Below are 18,281 nucleotides of genomic sequence, written 5' to 3'. Positions count from 1 at the left end.
AGAGCGGTTACAGATACCGACTACGGAATGGAGCAACCATCAGCCACCTCCTCTGCATGGATGACATTAAGCTGTATGCCAGGAGTGAACAAGACATTGACTCACTGATACACGCCAGTATGATATACAGCGAGGACATCGGAATGTCATTCGGACTGGATAAGTGTGGCCGAATGGTAACGAGGAGAGGGAAGGTAGTCAGAACTGAGGGGATTGTACTACCAGAAAGTAAAATAGCAGATGTTGAGGGCAGCTACAAGTACAGTGGGATCCCGCAGGCAAATGGGAACCATGAAGAGGCCGCAAGGAAAGCAGCAACTACCAAGTACTTGTAGAGAGTAAGGCAAGTCCTGAGAAGTCAGCTGAATGGGAAGAACAAAGTCCGGGCAATTAACACCTAATTTGGTACTACATACTCTATGTCTGTCAAATTTTAAACAAGAAAATGATATTGATAACTTTTAATGGAGATATGATTTTTTTATTTTTTTGCTGAAAATGGAAATTTGTGTGTATGTGCGTGTGTTATTGTTTTCGCTATTTTTTGTGATCTTGACCTTGACAAAGTATGCTGATGATTCATTCAGCCATTTGTCCTTAATCATACTAACCAACAAACGAAACACATAACCTCCTTGGCAGAAGTAATAACTTCCTGTTGCCTTCTGCCTTATCTTAATGTTGTAAAACATGAACGGTGTTTAAACTTGACTCACTGTGAGCTGTGGTCCTGAACCTACTCTGCTGGTCTGCTCCTCCTCTATGTTGTCTGCACACCTACTGCTGATAGATGCATTGAACTATTTGTAGCATTTAGATTTTTCTGATTTCCACTGCTGTCCTAGTGTTTAACTGTTAAGATACCAGCACAATAGTAAGCAGGTGGGCGAAGCAGATCTGAACTAAAACTGGTTTGGTTTAACGTAATATTATGTTTCAGTGTTGATAACATTTTATGCATTAAAGTATGCACAAATATTTGGAACAATTAGTGTTCTCTATTAAATTAATTGGGGACAGAACATTTTATTCATTAAAATGTGATGACCCCATATTATAAAGGAAGAGAGACAACTTTAACTCTAAGTAAATATTACAAAAACTAAAAAGCTCACTTTGTAAAAATTCAGGCCAAGTTGTAGTTTCCAGACTAATTTAATTTATAATTTTATCATTCCATTGAAAAATCACAATGGGAGAATGTTGGCGGCTGAAGTAAAGACACTGTCAGACTGGTGTACTCCAGTAGCTGGCTGTTGGAAATTGCTGATCTGACACGAAATTCAGATGCAATAATTACAAATAGGTACACAAAACATCACATGAAAGCAGCCCATGAGCCATGATAAATGAAAATTACACTGTTCATGTCCCTGCCAATCAAGTTACAGGCATTACTGTAAGCAGGCAGTCAGGTGCAGTGACCACAGCTGAATACAGAGCATATAAAGACTTAAGATTTCAAATAGCATCTTTCTCTTTTACTGTATCATTAAGAATATTAGTAGTTATTAATTAGAATATCATGTGGGGGAGAATGGGTCTTTTTGTTGGAGCGAAGCCCCCCATATCCCCATACTTTGAACACTCAGAGCATGTCATTTTTTTCCATTTACTGACAAGGACATACTGAAATGATGATTCTGCATATTGCTACACAGCTAAATAAACTAATAGCATATAATAGTTAGGGGTTTGGCATTCCCAGGGCCTATCAATCCATCTTTCAGGGAACATTTTGCAGCCAGTCTCGTGTTTTACTGACCCAGCTTACAACGTAGCAGTTCCATGCTTAGCTCTTAGCTTGCATGATGCTAGTGAGTCCTGTGCTTGTGGCAAAAAGAAAAAAAAAGCATTATGCTAATGTACCTGCTTCTTACATAGAAGGTGGAGGCTAATCTTGAATGGATTGTTGAACCATGTTTTCTGACAGGAAGCCCACAAATAACGGACCAGGCTTGTCTGATTTCATAGTGTGTGAGTCAGTAGCTGCAGCAGAGACCCAGATCCACAGTGTGTGCACAAACACTGAAAAAGTTCCCTTTAATAGACCTGGTAAGTAGTGTGCTGCTTAATCTGTAAAAGTGCAAAGTGCATTTCACAGAATAATATCACTGGAGGATTAAAAACAGACTAAGTGATGTGGGGAAAAGATCTTCATGTTTGGGAATTGCTTATTTATCTGCTATTGTTGACTTCTTTGTATAAGATAATTAATCGTTTTAGTGCAACAGTCACTCACTGGTCTCTCCCCACAGACACTAATGTATCAAATCGAGCGGGATTTCAATTGAATTCAGGCTTGCCAGATAATTTGTTTCTGTCCTCTTAGTCTTATGACTGAGATGCATCATTCATACTCAGCATGCTTCAGTAAGCAAAAAGTTCCTGTTTATTGTTTTTGCTCAGATATTAAAGTGGTGCTTTGCTGAAATAAAGTTTGTCAACAAATATAAAAGTTGCAATGCTCTAATATGCACAAGTTGTTTATTTATTAGACAGTAGAGCACAGCCTGCACTGTAGCAAAGTTTGCTGAGATGCTTTTCACTCCCTATCACTCCTTATAGCTAAAATGTTAGAAAAATCTTGCACAACAAACTTTTTTTTCCTCAGTCATTGCATTCAATTTTATGTTCTCATAAGAATGAAACTTTGGTCCCTAGATAAAAGTAATTCATACTGAGTTCAGGAGGTCTTTGTGTTCTGTTTCTCATGCACAACCTCTTTAAGGATTTGTGGGAACACCACTTGGAAATGAGCTGCCCTAATCAATGTACACACAAAGTTTACACTTAGTAATTACTCGTTTCAGTTAGATTTGCTATTTAAGTTGAAGCATGAAAGCACAGTCCACCCTCCCACACACCTGCTGTCATCGCATGAAATCCAACAGATCTTTTCTGATGTGAAAAATGTATTGCTTGGTTATGCTTTGCTTGCAGTCATCAGGGGAAAACAATAAGATGATTTAAACAAGGTAAAACCAGACAGCGACATAACAGTTTTTATGTTTCTCTGTTCTTTGAGTGGATTTTCAGTAAAAACCATTTGCAGTTAATGATGAAAAAGCTGGTAAAAGCCTGGTGGTAGATTAACAATTCATCACGTCAAGGAATGTCAAGTGTGTAGGTCAATAAAATGAAGCAAAAAAACTGTTGTGTTGTAAAAGACTGATGAGCCACTGAGAACTCTAGAGTTGAAGCCACTTTCACTGGAATCTTACAGCTTTAAACAAAACTGATCATATGTTCCTGGTGTTTTGAACTCTTCTATGATACAGCTGCATACACATACAACCTGTAACCCAGCCCAGATGACAGATAGTAGAGTACCGGAGGCATAAATGCATGTTTCCCTGTAAGATTTCAAAGAATATTGATATTTGCCATGTTTTAGGTCCTCTGTGAGCTGCAATACACTTTGTTTTAATACAAACTGTCATTAAAATAGACATCCTTGCATGCTCTCTTCTGTCTCTCCCCCAAATTTTGAGCAATGATGCACCTTGAAAATAATCTTTAAAATAAAGAGTTTCTGTGTACCCACTGAGAACAGACAGAGCTATTTGTTATACTTGCAGCACATAGTCATATGTCCCAGAGGGACAGTTTTATAGGACAGTTAATGTTTGAACGTCTATCATGATGCGTGGTTGTTTGTGGATCTGAAGAGCTGCAAACACAACTCTACATATGGCAAATAAACAGTGCCTTTGCATAGGTGCTGTATGCTGGAAAGGACATTTTTCCAGGGCCTCATCTAGACACATATCTTTAGGTACGTTCAGTCGCTCACTGTGTGCATGTGTACATTACCTTGATAGCAGAGGTGGCAATCTGGAGGTGGTGCAGTCTTCTTAGGGTGCTCTCTCGATCTGTGAAGTAGGAAGCTGCCAGCTGATGGAGCAACTCTAGAGACACCACTGAGCTGTTGCTGTTACCCTCTGACTTCTTGTTCAGCTTCTGCTTGTCCAGAAAGATGGTCAAAGACTCTTCTCCTATGGATCAAAAATCAGTTTTTCAGTTAGAGATCTAACTATGTTGACTTTATTATTTATTTATTAATTTGCAGTGTACTCAGTTAACCATTTCAGTGCTTGTTTGATGTCTGGCAAGGTATTTCTTTTTACCTGCAGCTGTAATGCAATTACAGAATTTTAAATTGTAAATTCTTATGAACACTACTTGTTGCTGAATCACAACATTGTAATTACATTGCTAATTAATGTGTTACTTCCCAACACTGGTGTGCGATAACAGCTGGAAAGACATTAAAAGCTAAAAAATGAAAAAGATGAATACATCAGAACAAAAGAAAAAAAAACAGGGATTTGTGTGTTCGCTCATCCAGTCTAATCAGTATGCAGACTGGCTCAGCCCATTTAGCTGAGGCTCTTAATTACATATAGAGTCTAACTATCATTCTGTCACTGCAGTTATCTCTGCTCTGTCTCCCACGCTGATGCTCCAGTGCATATATCCACTGATGAGTGGCACCAAACTTAGGTGTCTATGGATACAGTCCTAACACATAATATCAGAAACACTGAAGGAGACTGTGTGTGTCGGAAAGCAGGGTCTGACAACACTGCTGGCTGAAGATGTCTGTAATTTTGACAGTGTTTTTGTCATAATTTACTGTCCATTATATCACTGACAAATCAGTAAGAATCTCCTACTATTTTATAAATTCACTGTATATTATAGGACCTGACTGATCGAAGAACACTGGGCTTGTAAATCTCCCTCTGACTTTTGTAGGCTTAGAGATGTTTATACTTACTCTTAATTTTCTACATGTCCCCATATATCTACGCTGCTACATGATGACCGGGATCAGCAATTTATCTATGAGGTCATGCACACAGTCGATACTGCTGGCAATTCACTTTTGTGAGTTACTTCTTTCCTCGGAGTTAGAGAGTGAGCTCGAATCCAATAAAGACAGACAGATGCTAAGAAACAAGTACATTTAATCCCCCGTCTGCTTTGTAGGTGCTGTAGGTTCTTGAAGCTGTGAGTTATGTTCATCAGAAGGAAAGATGAGAAGAAACTTCCCGACAAAAACAACCTTGGTTGACTGCTTCAGGTGCAAGGTACAGTATGGAATTATTTCCTTGACAAAACAGGGATAGATTCTATAACTCTCCAGCACTACTCTAATACAGCCTGTAACTCCTCTGAGAAATAAAATGAGTATGTGTCCAGATGCTTTCTAACCCAAGAATAAAGGTGATGGCGTCACCTGCAGTCCTTGCTTACCTCCCAGGGTAGCAGAAACTAGGAAGTGGGTCCCGTACTTCTTGATGAGGTTCTCGTTAATTTGCTGCAGGGTTGGTCGCCGCCCCAGTAACCGCAGGTTGCGTAGAAACTCGGGTGCTAAGGGCAATGGAGCTTTGAGGAAATCTCTCTTCTCTGTGGCCAGGCTGTTCACCTTCCAGTGGCTGAACTCCCTGAAATTAAAAATGCATTAAGAGGTGAATACACAGTCAGGTCAACTGTCTTTTAGGAGTGAGAGTGTAATATTGCATACAGATCATACAGACAGGGTGCTGTAAAATAACTTCAGTGAGCCAGCATAAAAAAAGAGGTTAAAGGTGTTACTTTTAAAGAAATTGATTGTGACACATACAATACCAGCAAAATAACAACAAAATTAAATACCGGATTGACATCTGGTAGCTTCTGTCTAATACAAATCAAAGAAAAGTTTATTTAAACAGATCAAAATCACATTTTTGCCTTAGTGAACATTACAATCTGATTGACATATGATCCCCTCTATCATAAGTCGAAGAATCCAGAGAGGTCAATGACAAAAACAGGATCGGAAAAACAAATAAACTGTTCAAATCTGATGAGATGTTTCTCAGAGTTTCTTATTGGAGAGAATGTAGAAAATCCAGCAAGGACCTGGCTCTACATCTGGCAGCTTCATCTTGATGCCAAGTTGATCCTTCCACAATCCAAAGACACTTGATCAGGAATGGCCTTTGTGGAAGGACAGCAGCCAAGAAACCACTTTTTCAGAAGGGGCACAGGGAGAAAAGGCTGAGATAAGCAACAGTTCGCAAAGACTTTAGTGAAGAACAGTGGAAAAGAGTCTCATGGAGTGATGAATGGAGGTTTGAAATGTTTGGGTCCAATCATTGAGAGTTGGAGAGAGGTGGAAAAGAGAGGTGGAAGAATGAAAGCTTGCAGCCTTAAGTAAAACATAATGGAGGGTCTGTCATGGTTTCAAGTCTCCCCAAAAGAATTCAAGCTGTGCTAAGTGCAAAGGGAGGTCACAGTAAATACTTTAGACTGTAGAAGCCATATTTGTTTTGAAATTTTTTTGTTTTTTAATACTGTGTACATGCTTCCTATATGTTCTGGCTTTATCTTGATAAAGAAACTAAATATAAATTATCATCACCACCTTGCTAAGACAGCAAAACCAATGGTGGCCTAAGACATTTGCAGAGTGCTGTATTTGAATTATTTTATTTTCCTCATGTACTGTAAACAAAGCCCATGACAATATCAAAACCAACCTATGTGGTAGTCCCTCTAAAAAAAACTTTATGACTTCCTACTCTGTTTCTTGCACTCGGCTCATTTTGGGTCTTTTGATGATTTAAATCTTTAAAACTATACACTCAGTTGCTAACGTGCCAGTTTTGCTTTGTGTAAAATTCATCTCAGTATTGCATTCAACTCATTCAACAGTTCATGTTGTGCTGAATTAGTCTGAATATACAATTTTAACTATTAAGTTGAATTAGCCTAAAAAATATTTTAAAAAAGTAGATAATTTCATCATGTTAATGAAAAATTATTAGTCGATTCCACAAAATCCTGTTTGATGAATTGTAGCATAGTTCACCCTGTTCCTTGATGCCAGGCAATAGCTAAGAACTTATCTCTGTTCATCTGGTCAAGAAAAGACACAGTGACAGAGGGAGAGAGAGTCTTGAAAATTCTTCAATTTCAAGTGGCTGAAACCATTTCATTACTTCACTCCTGCCACAGTGGGACCCTGTGCTATGTGAAGATTATGCAAATATCAGCAGAAAAGTAGAGGTTTACCTCATCTGCATAAATTTCCTTGCAAAGCATGAGGTGTTGAATATTAGCACATTATGTATTAATTCTGTCTAAACAAAATACCAGCAGTAATCCACTGTTCTCCCATGAGTATTCACTCACTCTCTCTCTCTCTCTCTCTCTCTCTCTCTCTCTCTCACACACACACACCACACACACACACACACACGCACACACACAGTGAAACACACAAAGGATTACATACAGTATACTGTATCACTGTCTCAGTTTCCCCCTGACTGCTTTTACAGTGCCTTTTTGTGGTGTATAGTTTACTATTACTGACAACATGCTACTGTAATTATGTTGTTGACGGTGTTGTGACTCCATGAGGATACATACAGCAGCCAAATCTCCCTTTAATACACAGTGATTATGTATAAGGTAATTCACATGGTACCAGAGTAAAGATAACAATAGACTCTAATTATTTTTTATTGGCTGCATTAATTATATTTGTAACCATCTAGCTCAAACCATGACAAAGCTTTCCTCAGAAGGAATAGCCCTGGGAGCGTATGGCCAAACTAGTGGTTCATTAGGAGGTTCATTCTCATGTAATACACAATTAATGTGTCTACCCTGGCCACAGCAACAGTGCAATTTGTACCAGCTATCATTAACTGTGGCCATGCTGTGGTTTCATGAAAGCAGAAAGTGAATCTGAGGGTGTGGAGCTGCAAGCAAAATCTGAAAACAAAAAACTGAAAACACAAGAGGAGCCTGAGCAAGCTTTGCTTTGTCCCCTTCCTCTTCTTTCCCCTGCAGTGTGAACTCAATTAGTCTCTTCATATCAGCAGATCAACATGCAGTCAGATTAATTATTCAGGTAGTAATACCACAATTTAAGGACACTGTGCTACAAGAAAAAGTCCTGCATTCACCTAAACATACAAAAATAGTAATAGAAAAATGTACTTAGTATCAGTACTGTGCTACACTATATTAAAGAGAGTGATAGAACCCACAGCACCAACATAGGGTAGTCCCTCAAAAGAGCCTCAAATGGAAATTTAGTTTTTTTCTGTAAATAAACTGTTATGACTGTTTATTAACTTAGACTCAGTTATTATACTGTTTATTAAGACCATTGAGTTTGAAAGTAACAGCAGGGCCTAATCTCAGTTTTAAAACTTGGGTTACCTTTTTGTACTACGTGCAATTCTAGGGTACAAACTGTGCAACGGCCATATAGCCATGGTCATCGCTGTCCTTGCATTTGGCCGTGTAGCCCTTTACATGTGCCAGAGTTATACAGGCACGGCGGCCAGAGTGCCTTCATCTAATCTGATGGACTGGAAAAGATCAGATCAGATGAGTGATCTCAGAAAATGATCACTACGTCATTCATATGTTCATGTTCAGTCACTTCAGTCAAAAGAACGGTGTGCTTACTGACACTGTTCACTCAGGAACACTCCTCATAAGCTCCATGGAGGCAAGCTAGCGGTGCTACTGTACATGTGAAATATCCAAGTTTCCTTTAGTTTTACTGGGTAAGCAGATGTAAAACGTGGCTCACAAACTGTTAGAAAACTCAAAGGTTTTAAAACATTAAAGATAGTAAAAGTTATCTTTAGTATAATTTCATTTTAATAAAAAATATCATGGCTCATGAGTTGCTTTCATGTTATTATGTGTTATTCTTTAACATAGATTTAGAGTCCCAATCACTGACAGCAAATCACCTCTGGCTGCATCATGTAAGTAGGCTACAGATGGTGCGTCCTAACGTGCACCAATAATGTTCTTAAACATATTCATAGCTATAGACACATGCTGGGGATGGGTTTATTTATCTTATTTAAAAATAATCTTCATGACATGCAATAAATTATTCCTAGTGAATTCCAGCAGACCAGTTGTGGATTTAAGGGTTAATTTTAAGTTGGTGTGTCCATTAAAATGCATGTGGGTACCCAATTTCATGGTTCCCGCTTGTAAGGAAAATTTTGAATACACCTGCAACAGCGATAAGAGGTGGTCTGAGCAGGTTTTATCACTATTTTGGGTCAAAACGAGCACCAAAATTGCACTGTGTTGCCTCATTAGCATACACACAGTCTCAACTGCGCCTCTCCTCCCACCTAGGCCTTAGTACCCAGACAAGTGGTGTCACGATTTGGACCTGCTTCCCGCCATCATGACTTTGTTTTGTTATATACTTCCAGCTTCTGCCATGTCACCTTCCCCAGCTTTATTAATCATCCGTAATTGCATCCTCCTGCCGCTTGTTATCGCCTGGTTCAAGTCACTATATATACGCCCTTTTTCGGTGTGCCCCCTATGATTCATTGACGACTATTCCTTACCTGTGTTCCTGGCTCAATGTTTCCCCTGTTGCCTCTTCTCCTTTGCTGATAGTCTTATCTCTGGTGTGGGTGAAATGTCTCCAACTTACTCTCCAGCTGAGTAAACGACTGCACGCTACCTGTTTATCCTGATATCCGGCGTGGTGAGACATCTTCTACCCCCTCCCCGGCTGAGTGCACAACTTACCTTCACACTTACCTGCGTGCCCTGGTATCCAGTGTGACTCCACTCTGTCTACCTGCCTTTGTCCACAACTCCACGCTGCCTGTCTGCTTGTTCCCAGTCCAAACCAGTCTACCCATCTCATCTCCCGCTTCATGCTGCATGACTACCTTGCCTCCGGTCGACCCAACAAAGTCTGCCTGACCCATCCAGAACATGCTCTGCCTCTATTCTCCTTTCTCCTCCTACCGGTAACCCGTTCCTTATCTAATTAATAAACTCTCTTTTGTTCCAATACTGTCTCTGTGTCTGCATATTGGGTCCACCTGTACCTGCCCGACTGTACCAAATGGCCCTTTGTGCCTTCTGAAAATATATGAAATTGAAGGTCAACTGGCTCTTCAGTTTAAAAAATGTATGTAATGTACAGGGCAGCACAGTGGCGCAGTGGTTAGCACTGTTGCTTCACAGCGAGAAGGTTCTGGGTTTGGGCCCCACCTGGGACCTTTCTGTGTGGAGTTTGCATGTTCTCCCCGTGCTTGCGTGGGTTCTATCCGGGTACTCTGGCTTCCTCCCACAGTCCAAAGACATGCAGCTTAGGTTGATTGGTGTCTCTAAATTGCCCATAGTGTGTGTGTGTGGTTATTTGTCTATGTGTTGGCCCTGTGATGGATTGGTGACCTGCCTTTGCCCGATTGCCAGCCGGGATTGGCTCCCGCCCCTCCCTACTAAGTGGTAGAAAATGAATGAATGAATGAATGTAATGTACAATACATATTCTACTTACTACTACTGGTATATTATCTACAATTACAGATTTATACCCCAATATATACACAATACAGCACTTAAGTATATCAAAATTGTACTTAAGTACATTACATCAGCAAATATACTTTGTATTTACAGTTCAAACCCCTGAGTTTCGTCATCTGTTCCAATTTGTTTTAAAAGATTGAACAACAAAAAGTATCACAATTCTGTAGATACCATTATAGAGTGAACAGCTTCATTCCACGATTATTGTAACAGATGATAGAATGTTATAACTTTCCAGAATTAAAAAATCCTGCAGTACAGGATGATAAGCCATTAAGCCTTCAAACACATTGATGCATTACTCTAACAGACCTTCCTGGATCATAATACATCCTACACTAACTACCCATTCCCTTCCAGAAAGCTGTGGTATATAATTACTTAATGGTACATAGGTCTGTGGCACTGCCTAAATACCGTGTGTAATGTTTTTGGACTGTGAAATGTAATGCTAGTAATGGTCAAACACATGCTAAAATGACCTTTATAAGGTTTTATAGCTGTAAAGGAAACAAAATGGCCAAAGCCATTTTACCTACAATGCTTAGAACAAATATATCTAATTTAATTACAGCAGCAATTACATGACAAATACACTAAACCAAAGGTCAATCTCATTTCAGTGTGGAAAATACAATTATTCTGCAGCTATCTTATGCATGGGCAGGCATTAGTTTTAGCTTGCCATTCCATCTAGCGAGTCACAGGATGGCAGCCAGTAGTTGCACACTGATTAACTGGTGCTGATTTAGACTGATGTGTTTTCTGAGCTGCTCTACAGTGAATGAGCACGGGGATACAAAACTGATGGCGATGGACTGAAAAGCAAAGAGCAGTGCATCATTTATTTTTCTCCTCGCTTCGTTCTCTAAGACTTAATGGTGAGACTGGTGGCTGACTATTTGGCTAATGATGATAGATGGTGTTAATTAAAAGGTTTTAGTACAGCACTGATTGCACCTGCAGCTTTGACACTTGGTTGTACTCAAGAAGAGAGGTTTTTTAAATAGAAAAACAAACTGTGCCTATACAGACGTTTCGTTTAGATGTTCTTCCTGGCAGCATGTTGGAAAATAACATAACACCTATAAAATAACACCTGGATGTTATTGGCTGTCAGATAGAGAGACGCCAATGGAAAGTGTTCAGGGCGAATTCATTTACCAAAACTCCACATTAGAGGAGCTGTGTGAGTGGGAATCTCATATGAGCATTGGTTAGATACTCTATGCCATTATGTAAAAGTGGATGACATATTAAAGGAAAATCCTGAAAAAAATAGTGTAAATGAAACAAACCAAAACAAAAATGCAGTTGTCTGATGATTATTTGATTTATCTTTTCATCCACACAGTGTCAAAAATTGGGAACATGACCCTTTTGACTTTCCAGAGTCAAAGGTGACATCTTCAGATATCTTGTTTTGTCCATGCAACAGATCCATACTGAGCTGATTAACAATATCTGACAAAGAAAAGCATCGCTTCCACACCTTTAAGAAGGTGGAACCACAAAATGTTGATTTTTGCTTCAAAATAGCCACAGTTCATTTCTATCTGTCATTGAAGTAATGGGTGCTGCTCTAGGTCACTGAATGGCTTCATGAGGATAAAAACTTGTATTGAACAGAGTGAGGGAACATGCTTTGGAAAAATGAGGTTTTCTCCCTCCAACAGAGGGCTGAAGCTGCTCTAGAGTCACTTTACTAAACAGCATATGTTGTTCACATTGTTAGCTTTTCCTTTAATTTGTCACTCATTATGCAAGATTATTTGAATCTGAAAGCTACATTGGGTACCCATTCATGAAACACCTGTGCAAAAAAAAAGAAAGAAAAAGAATAAACTCTGTTGAAATCATCAATGTGTTTATATTTCCAAATTGCTCAGGGTAAGAATAAAATGTTGTGTGTTCAGGATGTGCGCATATTTGTAGAGTTGTTAAAGCTACCCTACCCAATTTCTTTTAGAGCCTACAGCGAGCCTCAAAACAAACAGATATCATAAGAAGTTCCTAACTGCTCTTTGCACTGCCCATCATGTTTCTACTGACCACGTACACTATGGACAAATCCTAATTCTCCTATATTGCTATTAATTCCTCAATTCTCACTTGATCTGTTCTGCCATCTTATAAAGCTTGTCCAATGCTCATCCTGCAGCCCCCTCGCTCCTTGGTCCTCAGAGCAAACATAAATCTTGAGATGTATTTGATCGTTGCTTGACCAGTGCAACTTCCAGGTCAAACAAGAACTGAGGACCTATCATGTACAGTGGGTACGGAAAGTATTCAGACCCCCTTAAATTTTTCACTCTTTGTTATATTGCAGCCATATGCTAAAATCATTTAAGTTCATTTTTTTCCTCATTAATGTACACACAGCACCCCATATTGACAGAAAAACACAGAATGTTTGACATTTTTGCAGATTTATTAAAAAAGAAAAACTGAAATATCACATGGTCATAAGTATTCAGACCCTTTGCTCAGTATTTAGTAGAAGCACCCTTTTGAGCTAATACAGCCATGAGTCTTTTTGGGAATGATGCAACAAGTTTTTCACACCTGCATTTGGGGATCCTCTGCCATTCCTCCTTGCAGATCCTCGCCAGTTCTGTCAGGTTGGATGGTAAACGTTGGTCGTCATGTTTAACATGTCATTTTGCTTCAGTGGCATTTTGGTCTGTTTCACCCAGATAGATGAGTCGGTGTGAAAATGTGGGAAAGATGGTCAAAAATAACTTAAATGATTTTAGCATATGGCTGCAATATAACAAAGAGTGAAAAATTTAAGGGGGTCTGAATACTTTCCGTACCCACTGTATAACAGACTTGAGGTGCAGCCTTAGTCTAGATTCTTCATCATCTTTCAAAATGGTTGCTCTTACTCATTTTTTCTTTTACTTTGTTTCAGATTATAGCATGATAATGCATATTGCAGAAAATATGGTACTTTTTAGCCTTTAGAAATAACGAAATTGTCAGCGTTGCTATGCATTTCAAGTTAAGGTCTAATTACAGTACTGGGATGTTCCCAGTCATAGCAGTGTCTGTTCAGTCACACCTCAGAGTTCAACATCTCCCTCAGTTCTCCAGAGGTTACCCATGACATGATTTCATTTCATCTTTTGGAAAATTACTGAGCCCAGGTGGTCTCCTAGTTACCTTTACAAAATCCCCTTATACCAATGTGTTTTTGGTTGCTAATTTTAAATCAAGCTGCTTCTGTTTTCACTTTCACACATTTGATTGTACTGTAAATGCTGATTCAACAGTGAATATGCCTGAGGTTTACTAATAATCACTGTCAGGGAGATGCTATTATAATTGTTAAATTAAAATGACAAAAAGCAAAAATAAATGTATTAATGAGGCCCATTACATTTTCATGTGGGTTGTAAAATAAATGAGGCTGAAAGTTTCAAAGATCAAGGTGGAACATCAGAGAGAAAGAAATGAATAGAAAGGGAAACAACTGATGAGATGTACAGTATGTGGTGCTGAAAGTAAACCCAACTGAAACTTCATAATGAACAGGAATCAGGTACAGTTACACCTATTAGTAGGAAGTGACCCACTTAATATTTCTGCCTGTTTCTGGAGGCAAAGGTTGAGTGGTGGGGTGCACCTTCAAGCTTCTACATTTAAATTGTACTTAGCAATCAATCTTCCATGGAGATGATCCTTGTTCCATGAGGAAGAGGAGTAACATTTTCAAACCATCTCATTTTAAGTGTTTTATAATACTCAGAGAAACTTTGCAATTATTGTAGCAGAGGAAAGAATTCAAAAATATAATGGGTCATAGGCTTATTATAATAGTTACAGATTTTAAAAAGAAATGTATGTAAAGTTAGAAATATATGCATTTTCAGTAAAGGAAAGGGTGGGATTATTTGTATTTGTACAGCATACTTGACAGGGGACCAGTCTGCAATGTCATAAAAATACAGTAGTTTTCTGCTTTGAGTAAAGTTGTCCATCCATTATCCATACCGCAGGGGCAGCTGAGGTACACCCTGGACAGGTCACCAGTCTGTCACAGGCCTGACATGTCTGGCATAGACATGGGAAATTTAAAGTTGCCAATCAAGCTAAGCTTACAGGCACAGGAATAGCACACAAACTCCACACAGAAAGGCCCCAGGTCAGGCGAGACTCAACCATGGAACCTTCTTGCTGTGAGGTAACAGCGCTAACCGCTGCTCTACTGTACTGCTTGGTAAAGTTGTGAACTTTTTAATGAAAACAGATCTAAATGTGAAATCTCTGTGGGTGTGTCACTATGAACATCTTCTTTCACATTACACGTTGGATGTGAAGTCACCTGATGCAATATATCAATTATAGCCACTTTGATTAATAACTAGCCAAGCAGCCAACATTGGGTGAGCCTGCACATGACAGGTTGTTCATCACTGAATGTAATGTGTGAGGAGGTACAAAGAAAACACCAAGTGTGACCTGGCTTGGATATGAAGTGCCTTAAATGGCTGGAATCTTGGAATATTTTTAGCTATTTTGGCTGATTTTTAATTGTTTGGAGTTAACCTTTATATACTACATGAAAATATGCTTAACACGCCAGTGTTTGGTATAATTCTCTTCAGCACAGCCTCATTTTTTGACCTGACAATTATTTGTACACTTTGACATACACCATCAACATGCATGATCATCAACTCCTTTAAACAGTTAGTTTCAGCCACAGGAATCTGAAGTTCACCTTAGGTGCTAATTCAGTAGTATAGTTGCCATTAGAAATCTTTGAGAACCCTTCCATTTGTCACAGCATTCAATGGCTTTTATCAGTTCTTATCATGCCCATGGTGATGGTTTAGTAGGGGCAAACTACTCCTACCAGTAGGCCAGTATGTGCTTATTATCAGTGAGAGTTGTAATTTGAGAACCTCTAGTGACCATAGTAATGACACAAACAAAGGATTATATTAGCTGGTATACAGCAACATTAGGAGGAGACTGGGGTGTATTAATGGTTCAGGAAACACATGACTTTGAACTTTGTGTTTTTTGATCCATGGCCCATCAACTACTTTAACTGCTTGTTGATCATTCTAATGATGATGATAAAGAAAGTAGTTAAGAAAATATTTAGTTCAAGCCACAACTTTTTCCTAAAGCTAGCCAAGTAGTTTTTGTGTGTTAAGTTAGTAAATGCCATGTTTATTATTGTAAACATAAATTTGAAGGCCTGTGACATGACAATGACTAAGCCTACTAATAGGTAGAGTAATTATAATTATGGTCCCAATGACACATGTTAATGGACCAGGGAATGGTGTGACAACATTCAAAGTGGGTCAAGTAAAATAAGCACTGACTTAACTATGAGTTTCTCTCATACTGGATAGTGTGCTCATGAATTGAGCAATCAATTGGTTATGAACATGGCACCCAGAAACTTTAAACTGATTCATAATATTTATCAAACTGTCGTGTCAAGCAGTCAACAAACTTAAGTATTTAACAATGGTATGACTAAAGGAAGTTTTATTCCTTTAGTCATTATTCCTCAGCCCAAGAGCTAATTCACAAAGTCCATTCTCTTGTTTTGGGATCTGAGTTCATTAAAAATCCCTTTGGTCTTTTGGGAAATAGAAATAGACCCTCCACCCAGCCTGGAGGGTAGAAGCTAGTGCATTAATTTTTAATGATGTCTTAGTTGCTCCCACCAGTGTTATTACACATCTTCTGAAAGGAATTAAACTGAGAGTTCACTGCATAGGACCTGAACGCCAGACCCATCCCAACAGTTCATGAGGGTGTGACATGAAGGGAAAGCTAAAGATCATTTGCAGAAAAACTTACATATCATATTACATAAAATACTCTTATTATTGATTCATTGGAATTAAGTCTGTTGAGTGTGTAGCAGTCCAGTTCTGAAGGAAAATCAAACCAATCTGATGGGACTTGAACCAAGCCCTTGGATACTTTGAGCATATTTTGCTGATAATGCCCATTTTATCAAGATATTTTCAATATCGATTGATCTTCCCAGTTCAATCTTAAGTAAAGGATTATTTTGAATGCCGATTATATCTTAAAACATTATTAAATAAAATATAGCAATATATATTAATGTATCAGATTCTTCTTACACTACAAGTACATTTACATTTGATACTTTAAGGCTTGTGCTGCAGATCAGGAACAGGCAGCAAGTGACCCCTCCTCCTGGTTCTCCTTTTCCCAATACCCCCAGAACAAACAGCAAGTCAGGTTCCTCAAAATGGTGAACTCGGGGTCAGCAGATGAATCCTGGTTCAGCTCAGGATCAGGTGACAAAGTTACTATACCAAGATGGATGGAGGGGTTGGCCAACTGCACCTTGGACTGCGGATCTGGGTTGTAATCTGCAGAGACCTCAGACTCTGCTCCGTCTTTGTAGATAGAGCTGTAAGGGTAAAGGGGTGCTCCATCTGAGCCTTGAGCTGGATGGACCCTGGGCTCAGGCTGGTCTCATTGGGCTGGGGCTGAGGATACCGGGATGCCATGACCTCACAGCTCTGCCTCACTACAGTGAGCACCCGGCCCACCAAATGTTGCATCTCTGGATATGCCTTTAACAAGGGACAAGACTCCCTGATTCCCTGATTCCCTGATTCGGGCATGTGTCTAGCTGCTGCTAAAAGTTTGTGACAGAGAGGGTCATGATTTGCATTTGTCAGAACTGGTCTGCTGAGTTCTCTGTTGGCTGGTTCATACTGTTAAGGTTCAAGCCTGGGAAGGACCCAGAATGCAGACCAGGATGAGAGTCTTAGCGTTAAAGCAGTTTAATGTAACTAAAAAGGACAAGGAACAAAAGAGACAACCAGATGCTCAACCTGACAGCAAGATACAAACAGCGATTGGAAACGACAGCAACTCAGGCACAAAGTGGTAGGCCACGTAAAATCACAGGGGACAGTGGATGCTGAGACGCATAGTGCACAGAGGTCACCAACTTTCTACAAAGTCAATAGCTACAGACCTCCAAACTTAATGTGGCCTTCAGATTAGCTCAAGAACAGTGCATAGAGAGCTTCATGGAATGGGGTTCCATGGTATTGCTACCTCCTTTAAAGTAAAGGATCCGAGTACTACTACAATCACTTACATTGCATTTTGATTTATACATTGAGTTGATGCAGTTCTTTGTATGATCAGATTTTAGGCTGAGGTAAAATAACAAAGCACAGATTTATTGCCTATGGATATTCACATAAATGTATAAATTACATATACTGTTTAAAAAATTTAGAGGCAAATCAGATGGGAATAATAAAACTCTTACACAACACGCATACAGGCTATCTCCCAAAAACATGCACTACAATATGTACATTCTCATGTACAATGCTAATGTATACTGAGAAACATGTCAAGGTCATGCACATGGAAACATAACAAAGGCAAAGCAGATGGGTGTATCAGGAATTAGGGGCCAGTTTTATGGTTAGACAGTCTATAAATACTTTATTTTTCTTAGATTAGTCTAATCACCTGGATCAGGAAATTACCACATATCCAGATCATGCATATGTGCATTCTTTATCTGTGTAAAACTATGTTATGTAAGGGAATAAAATAGACCAAAAAAAACATAAACTAGTAAAAATACACCAAAGCTGAATGCATGACTAATCACTTTCTAATAGTTTCTATAAAGAAAGACTTTTTTCTTTTAAAGGTCTGAACTGAAAGTCAGCAGCAGTGTGACGAGCTTATAACATTCCGGGCTTTCATACTGAAACAATATGGGCTTGACATGGTGTTGATTCATTAGCATCAAACTTATTTCAGTGTTATTTTAAGAGTCTTTCAGAACACATTTTGCATAAGAGAACTTAAAACAAGTTAACCTCCAAGGATGTATGATCAGCTCATAAAAAACAAAA

The 18,281-nt window shown here is 39.0% G+C and overlaps 1 protein-coding gene across 1 annotated transcript in view; it reads right to left on the bottom strand.

Annotated features, from left to right (window-relative positions):
- Nucleotides 1-18,281, bottom strand: part of brinp2 (bone morphogenetic protein/retinoic acid inducible neural-specific 2) — a 257,146-nt gene that overhangs the window by 110,507 nt on the left and 128,358 nt on the right. The window contains exons 4-5 of the mRNA XM_020613359.1: nt 5,263-5,453; nt 3,817-3,998 (exon numbers count right to left, since the gene is read on the bottom strand). Coding sequence (XP_020469015.1) covers nt 3,817-3,998; nt 5,263-5,453 — 373 coding nt within the window. The remainder of the gene's footprint in view (nt 1-3,816; nt 3,999-5,262; nt 5,454-18,281) is intronic.

The sequence above is a fragment of the Monopterus albus genome, unplaced genomic scaffold (genome assembly GCF_001952655.1).
Source record: "Monopterus albus unplaced genomic scaffold, M_albus_1.0 scaffold133.1, whole genome shotgun sequence".
Taxonomy (NCBI): domain Eukaryota; kingdom Metazoa; phylum Chordata; class Actinopteri; order Synbranchiformes; family Synbranchidae; genus Monopterus; species Monopterus albus.
This window is presented reverse-complemented; position numbering and strand designations above follow the sequence as displayed.